Source organism: Myiozetetes cayanensis, unplaced genomic scaffold (assembly GCF_022539395.1).
Source record: "Myiozetetes cayanensis isolate MyiCay16 unplaced genomic scaffold, myiCay2020 scf19, whole genome shotgun sequence".
Classification (NCBI taxonomy): domain Eukaryota; kingdom Metazoa; phylum Chordata; class Aves; order Passeriformes; family Tyrannidae; genus Myiozetetes; species Myiozetetes cayanensis.
In genome coordinates, this window is record NW_026087400.1 from 7,390,221 (window position 1) to 7,405,584 (window position 15,364).

The following is a 15,364-nucleotide window of genomic DNA, read 5'->3' on the forward strand; positions in this document are numbered from 1 at the left end:
CAAGAGACACCAGTGGTGCAGAACACTGTGGCAATCCTTCCATTCTCTTCTTAAAATTAATCAAATGGGCAGAAACTTAAATGCCAGAGCACTTACAGCTTGTAAAACCCAACAGACATCGGGAAACTGGTACTGATTGGGCTCTTGCATGTTGTTTTTCTCTTAGGAAAGAATTGTAGCTTGCAATCTCCCTGACATTGTTCGTGAAGGAAGCAGACAAAAAGTACCAATGAAACAGAAGGGCTGCAATTTAGTTAATTTATGCAAAACACAATCAGCATTCAAACTGGGAGTTACCAAGCAGAAATGTATTGATAGAAAAGCCAAAATATTCTCTGTGCATAAATTGTGAAGTATTTAAAACAGAATTTCAAGAGACTCCTGGAACTCCCATGAAGATGCAGCAGTGAATTCCCGAGGAGTGCAGAGGCACTGATTTAATCCCTGACACCTCAGGCTGGACCAGCTCTGCTGGGACACAGGAGCTGGCATCAGTAAGGAAAAGCAAACAGCTCTGTCAGAAGAGGGATTAGAAGGGAGGGTGGTTGCTCATAAAAGATGGTTGCAGAGGATCCATGCAGGGGAGAGGGAAGAGCAGTGAGGAGGGAGTGAAGGGCAGAGAAATGGGAGGAACTGCAGGTGGGGAACATCATCCTGAGGGTGGTCTGTCTGGAGCACAATCTCTGCACAGAACCTGTGCACACACACTCTCTGCTTTCATTTCTGGGCTCTGCAGTGTTCCTGAGCTGTGAGCACAGCGTTCAAAGGCAGCCAGAATCCACAGGGAGCTGTGCCCGAGGATCCTGCTGACCAGGAACGTTTCGAGAGGAAGGTTGGTTTGCAGAGCGGAGCCAAAAGCGATTAATTTTCTCCTGTGCTTCCAGCAGCCCGTTTGGGTTGGTTTGGTGCCTGAGCCAGGCTGCAGTTGAGGTCAGTGCTTTGGTTTCCCTCAAGCTCCAGTTCTCTATACACTGTTCTGTTCGTAACATTTGCTCGACATGATCGTCTGCTCTGGGTTGAGGGTGCTTTTTTAGAATTCCTGTGTGTACAAAGCTAATAAAGGAACTGTCAGCTCAGAAAGCCCCTCTTAAAATACAGCCCCACTGGTTTGGGGTAAGAAATGCACAGATCCCTTGGCCAAGCCTCCTCTGTGGAATCTGTGATGCTGTTGCAATTCCTTTGGCTTCCAGTAGCCAAACAACCCCTGGGGTCAAGCAGAAGTCAAGGTATAAAAAAGGCTGGCTGGGAGCCCCTTACCTGTCAGCTGCCACGTGTTGGAGGGATGGTGGGGACTGCAACACTTCTGCTCCCTCTGCTGCTGAGTGTTTGTGGGCATAATTCAAATGTGTGTGTGTTTGAATTCCAGCTGTTATTGATTGAATCGGTCCCTGATAATAAACAGTACAAATAAATCAGGTGGGAGTTAAAGCATTGGGGAGGGGAAAATTAAATTCAGTGCAGTGACCTCGAGCAGAGTGTAATTTCAGAAGTGCCTTAAATATGCTGATGGCATAAAATAAGGCTGAGGAAGTTGGAGGGGAGGGGAGAGAGGAACAAAACAAAATGATTTGGATTTATCAGGATTACAGGCAGACGTGGCTTATGCAGTTTATTGTAGGGAGTGTCAGTCATGAGGCCAGGGACCAAAAGTGGTTGGAGAGCAGTAGGAATGAGGGGGATGTGGACACAGATCTGAGCATGGGCAGCACCAGGGGAAGGCTCTTCCTGGGAGCAAAGCAAGGAGTAGGATGGGGGGATACAGCCAATCCAGCAGGAATTACAGGACAGTCAGGCCTTGTCTATTAGTGTAAAACATGCAGGAATCTTCTCAGGCTGCTTTGATAAAGCCAAAACCTCCCAGAGGCTGGGATGAGTGTCGGGCTGTTGCAGGTGAAGAGAGGAGAATCCAACTTTTGATGTTACAGGAAGCACCCCAATTTCATTTATGTCCAGGAAGATTCCCAATAGCTGATAATTTCCAGTATCTTAACACCTAAGGCATATCAATAACACCCAGACTTCTCTTTTCCTTTGAGTCCTCCCTGCCTGGTGCTGCATCACAGGAAACCCATCATTGTTTGGAAGCCCCAGCTTCAGTTTGCTATAACTGAGTAAGACAGGGTTCTGGGAGAGGCTGGCCCTGCTCTGAAATGTGTTCTACCCCCACCACTGAAATGTGTTCTGCCCGCCCCGAGCCGGATCCTCCTGGGACTGCTGCTGCTGTTACCATAACGGGGACAGAGGGATGACCTCCACCTTGGTTATCCCTCCGTTCTCCACAGCAAGCAGTCAGCAGGAGCTGCAATCTGCATCCTTGGAGTTCTGTTGTCAGTTTGGGCTGTTGTCACACACTTAGCCAATACCCTCCAGGAATTTTATTTCTTATTCACATGCACACTTAATGTCCTTCGTCATTAGACTGAAAAATGTTAACCTTGTCATAGTTAGTGACTGGAAGCAGAAAAGTCCTTTTAATTCTCAGGGGAATGAATTCTAATTTTCTGCTTGTCAGAAAGTGACATTTTACATATTTTTCTCTTATTTTCCCCACCAGTTTAGTGCTAAATTTAAATGTGTGTGTCACAGGAACAGACCTTTAGTCTGTGCTAAACACCCCAAAAGCCTTGGCTGGTGTCCAATGTATGAGAGCCTTGACCAAGAGCTGCTGCTAAAGCTCATTTCATGCACTGCAGAGAAGGGGAGGTGAGGATGGGAAGTTGGAGATGAGGGGTTATCTCAGAGGGCACATTAACATTGCATGTCAGGATGCATTTTTTTTTCCCCTTTGAAAATATGGATGGATGAAAAGCAGCTCATCTGGAATAAAATGTCCAGTGAAGAAACAAATTATGTTAATCAAGCAGACTAGTATTTGTCATAAAGATGTGACACCTTCTATTTAATGTCACAAACTACTGGGAGCCTTTGAAAAATGTCCTGGTGGGAAGGGAAGTTCTCTGCAGATACTGAGTTCACTGTTCTATCAAAGGGGATAACTTGTCTTGAAAATCAGATGACATTTATGGCAAAGAGAACTAATCCTCCCACAGATTACAGCTGTTCACTGCATTGTTGTGCTGGTGGTCTTATCAGTGGATATTTTATAAGGTTCTTTCCTTTTTTTTCTCTTTTTTTGGATGCAGTTCCATAAGCCTGTTCTGAGGAGGACATTGTGTGCTGGGAGCTGGATGTATTTTGAGAAAGAGACACCACTACAAAGAACTCTTGAGCCTAAATTGCAAAGATGGATGAGGTAAAAATGAGGGATGGTTATTTTGCTTTTCACAGATGAGAGCTGAAGCAGGGGAGGTGACTGTTGTGGCCAAAGTCACCCTGGGAGTCTGTGGAATTGCATCCTGATCTTTGAAGTACAGTTCCAGTATTTTACCCTATATTGTCTGTGTGTTCCCGTGCTGATGAATGTGCACTAATATGCACATGTGTCATGAGCCAAGCATGTTCTGCACGTGTTTAGCCAAATTCTGACCTGAGGGACGAGAGGTGAGTGCTCCCTGGGCTGCTCAGGAGCGTTTCCAGGGCTGGGCTCAGCCCAGGGACTGCCCAGTGCTGGCACTTCTGAAGCCCCTCCTGGGCTGAGCTTTGCTCCCCTGTTTGGGGTTTGAGCAGCTGGGGGTTCTCTGGAGCTCTGCAGAAGTGGTGCCAGGGCTGGGGAGGCACTGCCTGGCTCACCCTCCCACCTCTGGCACTGCCTGGCTCACCCTCCCACCTCTGGCACTGCCTGGCTCACCCTCCCACCTCTGGCACTGCCTGGCTCACCCTCCCACCTCTGGCACTGCCTGCACTCCAGATGCTGATTAACGATTAGCATGTAACTAATTAATAAATCAATACCACAGACAAATAAACCCTCCATTACAGTGGCCTCCCAAGTGTCTCCCCTCTGGGGCACATCAGCCATCACTGACCTGAGCCCCTCTGAGCCAAAATCAAGCACCACATCGAGTTACTGTGTGGTCATCATCAGGCTCTCAGAAGCACAGAACCTTCTGTGCCTCATTTTTCAAACACAAAAGCCATTTGAAGGTGTTGTGATACAGCTTAATTAATGCCCTTGTAACAACCAACCAGAGCATTCAGCCAGAATCCAGAGGTGGTTTCTGAATCTGTACAAACACCTTCAAATCCAGAATGGGACAGGGCAGGACTGATTTTTTCCATTCTTCTTACACAGAAACTGTGCAGGTACTTCTGTGCCTTCCTTGGGGCGTGACTTATATATTGCAATAACTAGCAAGTGTATGTGTGCATAACTTCAAGGGACAGTAAAGAAAAGCAGTTGATTTAATTGAATTATGCATAAAATAAGCTGTAATTTTTCAGGGAGGGCTGAGGTGAACCAGGTGAACAAACTGACCTTTTGGAACCTGAGGGCCAGGACCAGCTCTGCAGTCTGGCTGTCACTGCCCTCGTGGGGACTGTTCAGGAGGCAAAGGCTCACAGGGCACTGCTGTGTATTTACCTACTTCTCCATATAAAAGCTGTGTAAATGATCATTATAGAGCCCTTCTAACAGGAGATCTGCCTCACTAGGTCTGAAGACTCTTTCTCATCTTCAGATGCTTTTCCACATCCCTGGCCGTTACCTGCCTGTGCTTTGCTGGGCTCCAGAACAGCTCCAGCAACACTGCCAAGCACACCTCTGAAAGGAATGCAACACATGTTCCAAATAATTGCAGTATTTTTGTGATTTGGTGTCTCCTGGGTTCCACAAAGCCTCAGGAGCTGCTCATCTCCAGCAGAACCAGGGAGCTGATGGGCCCAACAGTGCAGGGTCTGCCTGCCCAGCAGAACCAGCCTGGAACTGCTGCCAGGTAATGACAGACCAGCAGTGACTCCAACAGGGCGAATGAAAGGAGAATTAAAAGCAGATTTAGGCAATCCTTTCTCCTCCTTGAGTCCTCTAAGTGCAAAATATACTCCCTCTATGCATGCAGGGCACTGTAACTGTGATTTATTGAGCATGAAGAAGATTGTTCCCTCTCAAGTTAACCAGTGCTGGCCCAAGGGGAAGGAGCTGATCTCAAGCTGTCCATTGCTAGTGCCTATCCCAGTAAAATGCTGATTTTCTCAGCACTCCTACTTAAAAAAAACAAACAAAAGGGCAAACAAACACGGTGAAAGACCTGTTTTGGTCAGACCTATCATGAGAGTTGGTGAAAGTTTTCTCATTTGCGCATCAATAACTTGAATTATTATGGACACAGCTTCTTGGAGAACAAAATAGTAAACACTGTCCCTCGGTGCTCCCTCGCCAGCCTGTCAGTTGAATCTTGGCTTCTCCTGAGAGCCTGTAAATTGGTGGGGTTTGTTCATTAGCAGCATAACGTGAAGGTGGAAGCTGTAATGCACGTGATGGGAGCACAAGAAATTACTTCAGCTTTCACTGAAACAAAGGACATGACTGTGCTCTGGCAATAAGAGCATAATGGCTGCTTAATTTTTCCAGACAGGGACCGGAGCTCACTGGGGTTTTTTTTTTTGGGCTCTTGCTTTGTTTTTGTTTTTGCTCCAGCTTTTAAGGATGAGAATGTTGTGTCTGACGCGTGTCAGCAAGCACAGGAGATTCACTAGCGGAGCTGGGTCCGTCTTGCTCCCCGGTGAGGAATAAAAGCATGAACCGTCTCTCACTTCGGGAGGAGAAGGGGGGCTGTTTGCAGGCTGCGGGAAGTGCGAAGGCATTGTCAGGTCTGGGGCAGGCGGAGCCGGGGCTGTGCCGGGCTCTCGGCAGGGCCCATCAGCCGGGTGTCACTCGGCAGCCTGGAGGCATCTCCGGGAAGAGCCACGACAGAAGCGTGGGGGGCGAAGCTGCCGTGTCTGTGGTGGTGCAAGACTAACAGTGATCGTTGTGGAAAGCAGACACAAAAACGGATAAAAGAATAAAGAGCCTTTATCAAGGAAGCAGAGAGAGAAAATGGCCACTTCTACACTCCCCACGTTTGGATGCTCAGTAATGCTGTTATCAAGGCTGGTAAAAGCTTTGCTGAACAGCAGCTGTGCCCACATTTAATCCCAGCCTGGTACCTGCAAGGCCTGATCCTGCCCTCAGCTGCTCCAGGAAATCTGGTGTCAGGGGGGCCGCTGAACTGAAAAGTATGGGTGGGGAATGAAGATTCTGTCCTGTTTATTTCTTCATGGTTGCATCTCAATTATTTCAATCTTTAGGTTTATTTCACTTCAGCAGATAAAGCAGGAAGGGGGGAAATATGGGGGACGGGGCCAAATTCAAAGTGGAGTGGCAACTTCAGCTGGGTGAGCTCACTTTTTGCCTGTGTTTGATTGAAAGTTTGGATAGTTGTTTTCCCAAAGTTCCTGATTTTGTTTTACTTTTACTTCTCAGTACTTTAGTCCTTTCCATGGATGACAGAGGAGACTGAGGGTGATGTTTTGTTCACTGGCAACCCGAGCAGTTTCAGAGCACAACAGTATCATTTTCCAGCACAGTTACATTTATTACAGTGTGGTCCTGTGAAATGGGCTGACACACTTTCAACTATCCAAATAACAATCTGATGGGATATGGAAACCACAGGAGCCAGGGAGAAGGTGGGAGTCTGGGAGGGGGTCTCGCCTGTCTTGCTCCAGGGACAGGGTTACATGGGGAAGAAAACACAGCACGTTTGGGCCCCAGTGCAGGAAGGGCAGGATTCACTGGGATTCACAGGATTTCTGGTCAGGTGCCACTGACCCTGCTGGATTAATGTTTGTCACTTTGGTACTTTGTGGAATGTGGAAGAAACCACAACGAATCCTTCACTACAGGGGGAAATAACACGTGTGAAAGGGGAGCTGAGGTCTCTGAGAAGGGTTTTTAAAATCCTCTGTTTTGTACAGCAAACAGTCTCAGAACTGAAGTCACTCCAGGCTGACAGGGCAGCCAATAGCAGCAACTGGAGACAGGAATTGGGGCTCGGAGTGCAGTGGGGATCATTAGGAGTCACACCATGGAACTGGAGGAATGTAGCAATGTGTCTTGCAGAACACTGATTAGTTTATTCTCCAAGCACCCACCTTTTACAGGCACTGCATCACTTCCCTGTGCACATCCTGCGGTTGCTTTTCATTTGGGTTCTTTCAAAATGTACAACAACACTGGTTTGGTGAGTGCTACTTATTCAGAATCACCATTTCAATTATCATCTCATCAAAAATCTTTATTCTCTGATGCAAAATGCATTTTAAATAATCTTTCAACTCTAAGTCCCTGGTAAAATGTCTTATATTAATGAATTTATAAATAGCAAGTGCCAGTTTTATGCCAATTCTAACAGCACAGAAAAGAACACACTGTGAAGGAAAACACACCAGCTTTTTGTCACCCAATTTTGTTGTTTGTAATCTAAGTGCTTGTGAGAAGGATAATTCTGATTTCATAGTTCTTCAGCTTAAATCTGTTGTCATTTAATCCTCTACTCTTGTTCCACCACGAAGCCAGGGAAGCACATGCAGGCACAGCCTGGGCAGGAGCTGTGCTGGCCCCATTTCCATGCCTTGCTGTGGTGCCTGTGTATCAAACCCAGCCACGCTTTGGGGTGTGCAGTTCTGAAAGCCCCATCCAGAGCACAAGGAGTGTTCAACCAAAGAGCCAGTCCATCTGCAAACAACACTGCAAAGCCAAGGTTTGGTCAGCTCAGGAGGAGTTGCTGTGCAGACCCCCGTGCTCACCGAGAGCTTCACAAGAGACCACACCCGATGGAAGCCGGGCCGAAGCACAGGAGGTACCTTGTTTGCACATTTGGTTCTGGGTCTATGATTTTTATACAGAATTAAACATTTCTTCTGCTGCATTTTTGAAGTTGTTTCATTTTGGTTTGAAGCGTTTGCTGGTGCGTGCAGAGTTTACTAACACTGTCCTGACCCTGGAGATGGTGTGATATTTTATGGTGTGCACTGACATTTATGTACCCAACTTGGCTCCCATAAATAGATTAATTTCCACAAATTAAAGGGCAGGTTTGAAACATTACAAGGTGATGGAGCAATTCTGTTTTGGCCTTTAGGATTCACAGCGGGGCTGATGATTGAGCAGTGCTTTGTCAGCTGCAAATCCACAACACAATTTTTTCAGGTATCAGGGTAAAAGTGGAAGTGCTGAGAAAAGAAATACTGAGGTTTATAGTTTCACATAACACCAAAACCTTGAATACATGGAGCACTTAACAAGTGACATCTTTATGCTAGAGGACTGAGTTCCAATTTTAGACAATACTCCTTGCACATCCCAAATGAGGCTGTACCAAAGTATCTCCTGAAGTAAAGGTACCTTAAATGACAGAAAGTATAATAAAAAACCCCCTTACTGTGAGTGCAGAGTTAATATTCAGACATTGGGAATAAGATTCAGAAATCTCCAACTGTAGATGCTGGACAAAGACTTTATTTTGGTTTTCAAAATCAAACCACAGTTCATCTGGGTTTGGCTTTCACTTCACACAAACATCCACTGGGTATCAGGTGCCAGCTGTGGTTAATACAACTCTTTGAAAACCAGTGGTCTTGGAGTTCCCCTTTCATTTGGCCTGAATTAATGTCATTTTGTTGCTACTAAATTACACATCAATCATTATTATACCTGTTTATATAAATCGACAATTAGAGGATCTTATGACCTTAAAATAAACTGAAGAACCACATGATTAAAATAAGTACAAGATACAAACCTGGCAATGACAAGAAAGCACATTGATTTAAAGTACTGTTCTTACAATAATCTTGGCTGTTCAAAGAGCAGCTTACCCAGGTTATAGTTAGTAGCTAAACTGCAATTTAGCTTCAGTTTCCAGAGTCTGGTTCCAAGTTATTCTTTATTCTGGTTTTTAAGTAATGTGTCTGAAGTTACTCCTGCTATGTGTTCTCATTCTTGGGTAATCCTTCCAAAGGATATGAATCACTTCTCCATTATTTGTAAAGAATATGGAAAAAGTAAATTATTATTATTTTGTGGGCATTTGGAACTGGATTAAAAAAAAAGAAAAAAAGGTGGGCTGTTGATCATTGTGAGTCATTTCTTGGGAAGAAGGGAAGAACAAACACTGGCTGCTGACTTACTGCTAAGAAAGCCAAGCACTTAGTGCTGACTCAAGAGGTAGATACTGATAGAGCACAAGGGAGATCCTGCAGCAGGATTAAAAAGCAAAGTCTTTCCTCTTGAAGCAATAAGGAGTTAGAAGGAGCTGCCTGTGTTGACTTCTTGCAGGCTCCTTTTTGTTTAAGCAACCTTCTAGTTTAAACATGTTGGCCAATTAGAATTATATCCTGCTGCAACTAACTGAGTCTCCCTCGAGTTTCCAAAAATCCTGGCAAATCTGCAGGGGATGAAGTGCAGGACTGAACTCCACAACGAGGGGCAGCTACACCAGTAACTCCCAGTGCAATCCACTGCTGTTTCGGACTATTTGATGTGTCCTGGTTGGGACAAATACTGGCACCCACAAAACTGCAGTGACATAAATGCCTTGTGACCCATCTCCATTCTGATCAACTAAATAAAAAAAAACGTTTTGATACCAAAGCTGATTTTTCAAAGTGATTTCGTGTCACTGTGGCCCTTGCACGCTTTATTTGTGTACTTGGGAACCACTCAATGTGTGTAACTACACAAAATACCCGCAAAGAACACGCAACACAAACCTCAGTGTATTTTATGATAATGATATGACTATACTTATGGTTTGCCTGCTTTTTTCAAGCTCCAGTGGACACACTGTGATGAAGCCTAATAATTTGGGTTTTTTCTGCAGGTGTTTTTTGTTTGTTTGCTGTGTGTTGGGTTTTAATGAGGAAAGCTTCTCTCCAAATGCAAGGATGCAGTCCCATGGCAGCCTGAGCCGAGTCATGCCTGACACCCTCCTCTGCATCTTCTCATCCTCTCTGTACAGGAGAGATGGTTTTGTGCCAGCACAGGCACCTGAGAACTCAACAGTGGGCCAGGTCAGTGCTCACTGAAAATTAGTTCTAAACACAGATTCCAGCACTGGTAAGTGATGAACTGGGAATGAGCAGTGCAGTTGGACTGTCAGGAGCATGGCAGTCTGTATTTATGTCTGAAGAAGCTGCTGTGAAACTGAGTATGAGTGGAGGATCTCATGGAGAAACAATGATAAAAATTTGCTCTGTCATTCCAACTTGCAATAAATATGTTTAAATTGTAGTCTTATTAATGAGATCTTTATCTGAATGTATTCATTGTTATTTTGAAGTAAACCTGAAGCAGAGTTAACAGCTTGGATGCCACAGATTTCAAATAATCGCTACCAAGCAAAATGCTACATGAGAATACATTTACCAAAATGATTGTGGATGTTTACGTAAATCACTTGTAAAGCATAAATATTCAACAGTCCAAGGGTCCACTGGAGGAGTTTTCCTAGGACTGCAAATGGATCTGAGTGCCTAATCTTTATTCCATCATGTCAGTGAGGGCTCACGTGGTCAGTTGAGGCTCCTGCCGAGGGCTCCTTTGCAGCTCCGGATCTGGTGATCGATCTCGAGCTCCAGCCCTGGGACAGCTGATCTCCAGCCAATGAATCCCTGCGTGGTTTTAGGCACTGGAGGGGATGGAAGCACCTAAAATGAAAGGAACATGTAAAACTGAATGATGAAAAGGTTTGTGATTGGAATGGCTGTCATGCAACGTCATCTTTTGTGCTGTTGTGTGGATGGAAATGAGAACTTATAAAAAATGGTTCCAAATGTTGAGTTAATATCCTGCAAACACTGACATGAATGAAAGGAAACAAGAACTTTGATAGACAGCCCAGGTGCATGCAAGTTTGATTTATAACACGATAGTTTATAATTTAATTAGAATAATTTAGGTCCCATTCTACAGCAAGACACAGGGAAAGAGAGAAGTACAAGGGCCAAATTCCAACAAAGCCACTGTCATTTACCACCCTTCTAAAACCAAAATGCAAATTATTGTTTAGTAGTGTATGTTAGCAGTCTTTTTTAAGTTTGGTTCAATACTAAGGGCTTTAGTGACTTTATATTCTTAGGAGAAGAATTTTATCTTTGTCTTTAGCTTTTTTCCATACAGAATAATCATCTTTATCATCATCATCTTTAAAACTAATTAACTTCTCTAAACAGGAGAAATGGTGTTTTCTAGTTGCTGTAATATGTTTGGTAGCAGTGCAGCCACGGAACAATAATTTTATGTCCAAATGCTAAAGATGTTTCTGACCAAGCTGGCTTTTGCATCAGGAACTCCTCACTCATTCCACCTTCTTTCCACTTTAAAAGATGGGTAAGCAGCAAGTTAATCTGCAACTAATCTAGCTAAGGAGGAAACAAAACAAAAGGCAGCAGTGTCTGCTCAGTGACTGCTGTGCTTACTTTGGCTGAATCATCTCTCTCGGGCACGTTCTATCATTTTAGCATCTGGGGACTCAGCAGAGAAATACACAGCGAGAGAACAATGTTTCAGTTCTCTTGCCAGAGTTGCTTCACTTTGTTCTTTGGCCAAGATTAGAAAACGTTTATGATATTTAGGTGGAGCAGTTCCTCAAAAAAGATAATTTTTTATGGCCAAAAGTGCCACCCACCGAGCAGGATAATGAAGGGAATCATGTCCCGCTTTGGATCTGGGGGAAGGGACTGTGAAGCAGCTTTTACTGCTCTGACCTAGAGAGGGGAAGGGATATGGCCGTTACCATGAGGGTAAATGTGCAGAAAGACACAGCTCTGAACGAGGGGTAAGAAACTTCACTCTGAACATGCCAAGAGTGACCTAAAGCACAGCTAACCCTGATCTTCCTCCACATCCCGAGGTGCCACCGGAGCTCTGATCCCCGTTTCCGTGTGCACCGGGCAGAGCAGCTGACAGTGGGTCATTGTTAACACACAGACACCCTGACAGCGCTGAAGGCTGACTGGAACGGGCCCTTCACTGAACCTGCACGTGTGAGATTGTACAGACTGAACAACGAGTGGCACTAATGGCAGAAACGATGCCATTTCATTTCTCTGCCACTCAGCACTAGCATTTAATTTTTGTTTCAATTTAATCTCAGTAAGAGCTTTTACAACTTCCTTACCTTATCTTCCCACCCTTGGAATCCTTTCAAAGAAAGCTGGTTCAGCAAGCAAGAATTTCCAGTCTCCTTTGTTTCCTTAATCTTTAAGTGGACTAACCTTCTTTTCTGTTAGCACCTCCTTACACTTCTATGAGTATATTCCTCTCCCAGTGTCACTGCTTTATTTGCCTGTGTAGTTACCCCATCCATTGGTGATTCTCACTCAGTATATTCAGAAATTAAACCTTCACATTCTACTGTCCTTTCCAGCTGTTTGACATTTATATAAATCATATAATATAAAATCAAATAACTATTACTTTGCTCATCAGAACTGGCTTCTTATTAATTTTTGCCACTCAAGAGGACAGTGGCATTGTCTGTGCCAACAAGAAGACTCTCTTAAATAAAAATAGAAAAATTACAGCCATATCCAAAGGGTAATTCCTTGTCTTACACAAATGCTTTTAAAGCATTGCTCGGGTTGCAAATGCAGTTTACTCTGACCTTTACTTACAGACCCACCTCTACAAGACAACTGTTTTTTAGAGCTTGTGTGATTTCCTACAAGAGATGTTGTTGTATTACAATTTAAAATGTAATTTTCTAACCTTAATGTATTTTTCCACAGGTGTCACAGGGCGAATCCGCATGTGTTCTGGAAGCTCTATCTTGGGCTTTGCATCCTTTTTTTCATCTCCTATCAACTAAAACCAAAACATGATCAAAATCTGGACTCTACATTTTGAAATAGACTGTAATATGTGTTATCCACACCACTCCCCTCATTGTTGCGTCTGAACTTCCTGTTCTTTCCATCTCAAGCACTTATTTCAGTGCTTTGGAAATTACTGATATTTTTTTTGTTTCAGAAAGTGATGTTATTCTGAATTCCAGGTGGAAGGTTAAATACTGCTGCTACATCATGGGTCCAAAAAGAGCCAGAAATACACCTTATAAATGTATGTATGTCTTATATGAGTAGAAAGCGAAGATTAATAATGCTAAATACACATGTTCACCAACAGCAACTGTGCAAAGCTGGTATGTGTTCCAAACCACAGTCACCCAGGGTGGATAATGAAACCACGAGGACCAGGTTACAAAGGTGCTAACTGGGATGCCTACAGGGATTTTCTAAAACTCCCAGAGCAGATTACTTTCACATTTATAACCATGCAGGGGCTGCATCAACCCTGTCCTTTAGCAATGAAATACTGTGGTTCCAAATGTAACATTATGTGCTACTATATTCTAACAACATCACTGAGAAGAGACATCGCTCCAAATATTTTCGTTTGTTGTAAATTCCCCCCCCCTGACAATTTAATTAGCTGGAACCTTTTCCCCTAGATTTTTAAACTACCATATGGGTAGACAAAGGGGAAATATTTTCCTGTCAGTGTGCATCTAGTACTTGTTAACACTATTAGGAGTCATGTTTCTCAAGAGAAATATATCAGAATATGCACGGCATATAAATTACCACTTGCTGTTATTTTATTCAGAGGAAAACTGAGGATTTGAACCCAGTGCAGTTGTTACCTCGGATCCCAGCTTAGCAAAGCACCCTCAGTATGTGTTTAATCTTCAGTGTTCTCCTAATTCTGTGTCCAGATAAATTTGTGTGCAGTTAGGATTTCGCGTGTTGCTTACGTGCCACTCAATTTTACCTCCTCGAGAGGTGTTTTCAAGAACCCCCATTTGTCAGACCATCTTTTTGCAGCATCTCCTTCCTTTTCGACGCATTTTTTCCTGAAACCAACCGAGATACATTCAAGATTACTTTGAAAATTGTCATTAAAAAAAAAAAACAACAATACAAAACCCCAACTACTAATGCCACAAAGCACAGCCGTTTAGCAGGAATCTTTAGATATTTACCTTAAAAATAACTTTTACCTTATTACCCTAACTTATAACTGCAAGTTTATGAGCGAGTTACCATTGTCTGACTCAGAGGTAACAGGAAAAACACTTTCCATAGGTTTGAAACAGCGCGTGTGAACACAGCGCCTTTAAATTACGTTTGCGAGGAAGCGGAGGGGGCTGAAAAATAAGCTGCGATGTTCTTTCGGACATCCTTCCATTTACTGTGGGCTGATTCGATGCCCGCACACCCGGTGGGGGATGGAACCTCCAAACACCTTGATTTGTTTCTTTTTTAACCAAGGCACGCTCGTGAAAGCGGGCACAGTCTTTAAACACGCGCGAAGCGAACTCCTGACCAAGCCTGCGAGCGGCGGGGAGGGGGGGTTTGTTCCGGGGCCGTTACCAGTAGTTGTCCCGCGCGATGAAGTTGCAGGCGGGCTCCACCAGCCCCGGCTCGCGGCGCGCCATGACCCGCACGGGCCTGAGGGCGCTGAGGGGCGGCGCCCGTGTGGGCGGTCACAACATGGCGGGCGGGGCGGGCGCTGCCGGGGGCGGCCACAAAATGGCGGGCAGCGCGCGAGCCGTCCCTCAGGGGTGGCGTTCTCCTGGCTCCGGTCCCCTGTGACACCACGGCCGTATCTGAGGGGGGGAAAAGCATCAGCTCCCCGCGCCGTGTTTTGTTTAGGCCCCTCAGGCAAACGGCGGGAAGCGCGCTTGGTGTTTTCGGTAATTTTTTTTTTTCCTGTGCGTCTTTTTTTTTTTTTTTTAATGTTAGTAGGAAAGTGAGTTGGGTTAAGCTGGTGAAAAGCTGGTATCTCGCTTGAGGAAGCAGCCGTGTGTCCAAGGGAGAGGTGTTGCCCGAGCTCTGTAACTCAGGGGTTAGCCGCGCTCCCCTGAGCAGAGAGCTGAACACTGGGCTGAGAGTCTCCTCCAAACCTGGGCAAAGGGAGCTGTTCAACACCCAAAGGCTTGAAGTGTTTTTATCGTTTGAAGTGGACATGAGAAATAGTTGAAGGACGCTGTTTTTTGATTTTGTTAATCACCTTGTCAACGTGCCCAACACTCAGAGCATGTGTGCTACGATGGGTGTTTGCTCCTGCTTCCCGCTTTTTTTATTCCTGGTTCCTCTTGATACACACCATCATTATCTTTTGGTAATTGTAGTGGGACACATCAGTCCTGTGCCATACAGTGTCCTTCTGATCTCTTTTTCTGGTAAATGTTCCTTACGACACACATGCCTGTGTTAGAAGTTCTGAGAAAGACCTCAACGCACTTTATGGGTTCTATGTGAGAACCCAAAAAATATTACAGCTTGTAAAGAGTCCACTGTGTTCCAACACATTAATATTTTTGGCTCTCCATCAATTTTTTTTAGTAATTTTGTTTTCTTGCAGTTCTTTATAAAATATTTTGACAATGAGTGCAGCCAACTGGCTCTTTGTCCCCATGGGTTT

The 15,364-nt window shown here is 44.5% G+C and overlaps 1 protein-coding gene across 1 annotated transcript; it reads right to left on the bottom strand.

Moving 5' to 3' along the window:
- Positions 1–8,375: 8,375 nt before the first annotated feature.
- On the bottom strand, positions 8,376–14,431 carry CUNH20orf85 (chromosome unknown C20orf85 homolog). Its single transcript, XM_050313979.1, has 4 exons — positions 14,311–14,431; positions 13,709–13,790; positions 12,647–12,742; positions 8,376–10,584 (listed from the first exon to the last, which is right to left on the bottom strand). Exons 1-4 carry the CDS (start codon positions 14,373–14,375, stop codon positions 10,450–10,452), a joined length of 378 nt encoding a protein of 125 aa, XP_050169936.1. The 5' UTR covers positions 14,376–14,431; the 3' UTR covers positions 8,376–10,449.
- Positions 14,432–15,364: the final 933 nt, after the last annotated feature.

What these genes read in the sequence shown, in the direction of transcription:
- CUNH20orf85 (XM_050313979.1), bottom strand. Translation starts at nt 14,375, where the DNA reads ATGGCGCGCCGCGAGCCGGGGCTGGTGGAGCCCGCCTGCAACTTCATC. An exon ending in ATCGCGCGGGACAACTACTG is followed by an intron (nt 13,791 to 14,310) that starts GTAACGGCCCCG and finishes GGTTGGTTTCAG; the next exon opens with GAAAAAATGCGTCGAAAAGG. An exon ending in CTGTGGAAAAATACATTAAG is followed by an intron (nt 10,585 to 12,646) that starts GTTAGAAAATTA and finishes CTTTCATTTTAG; the next exon opens with GTGCTTCCATCCCCTCCAGT.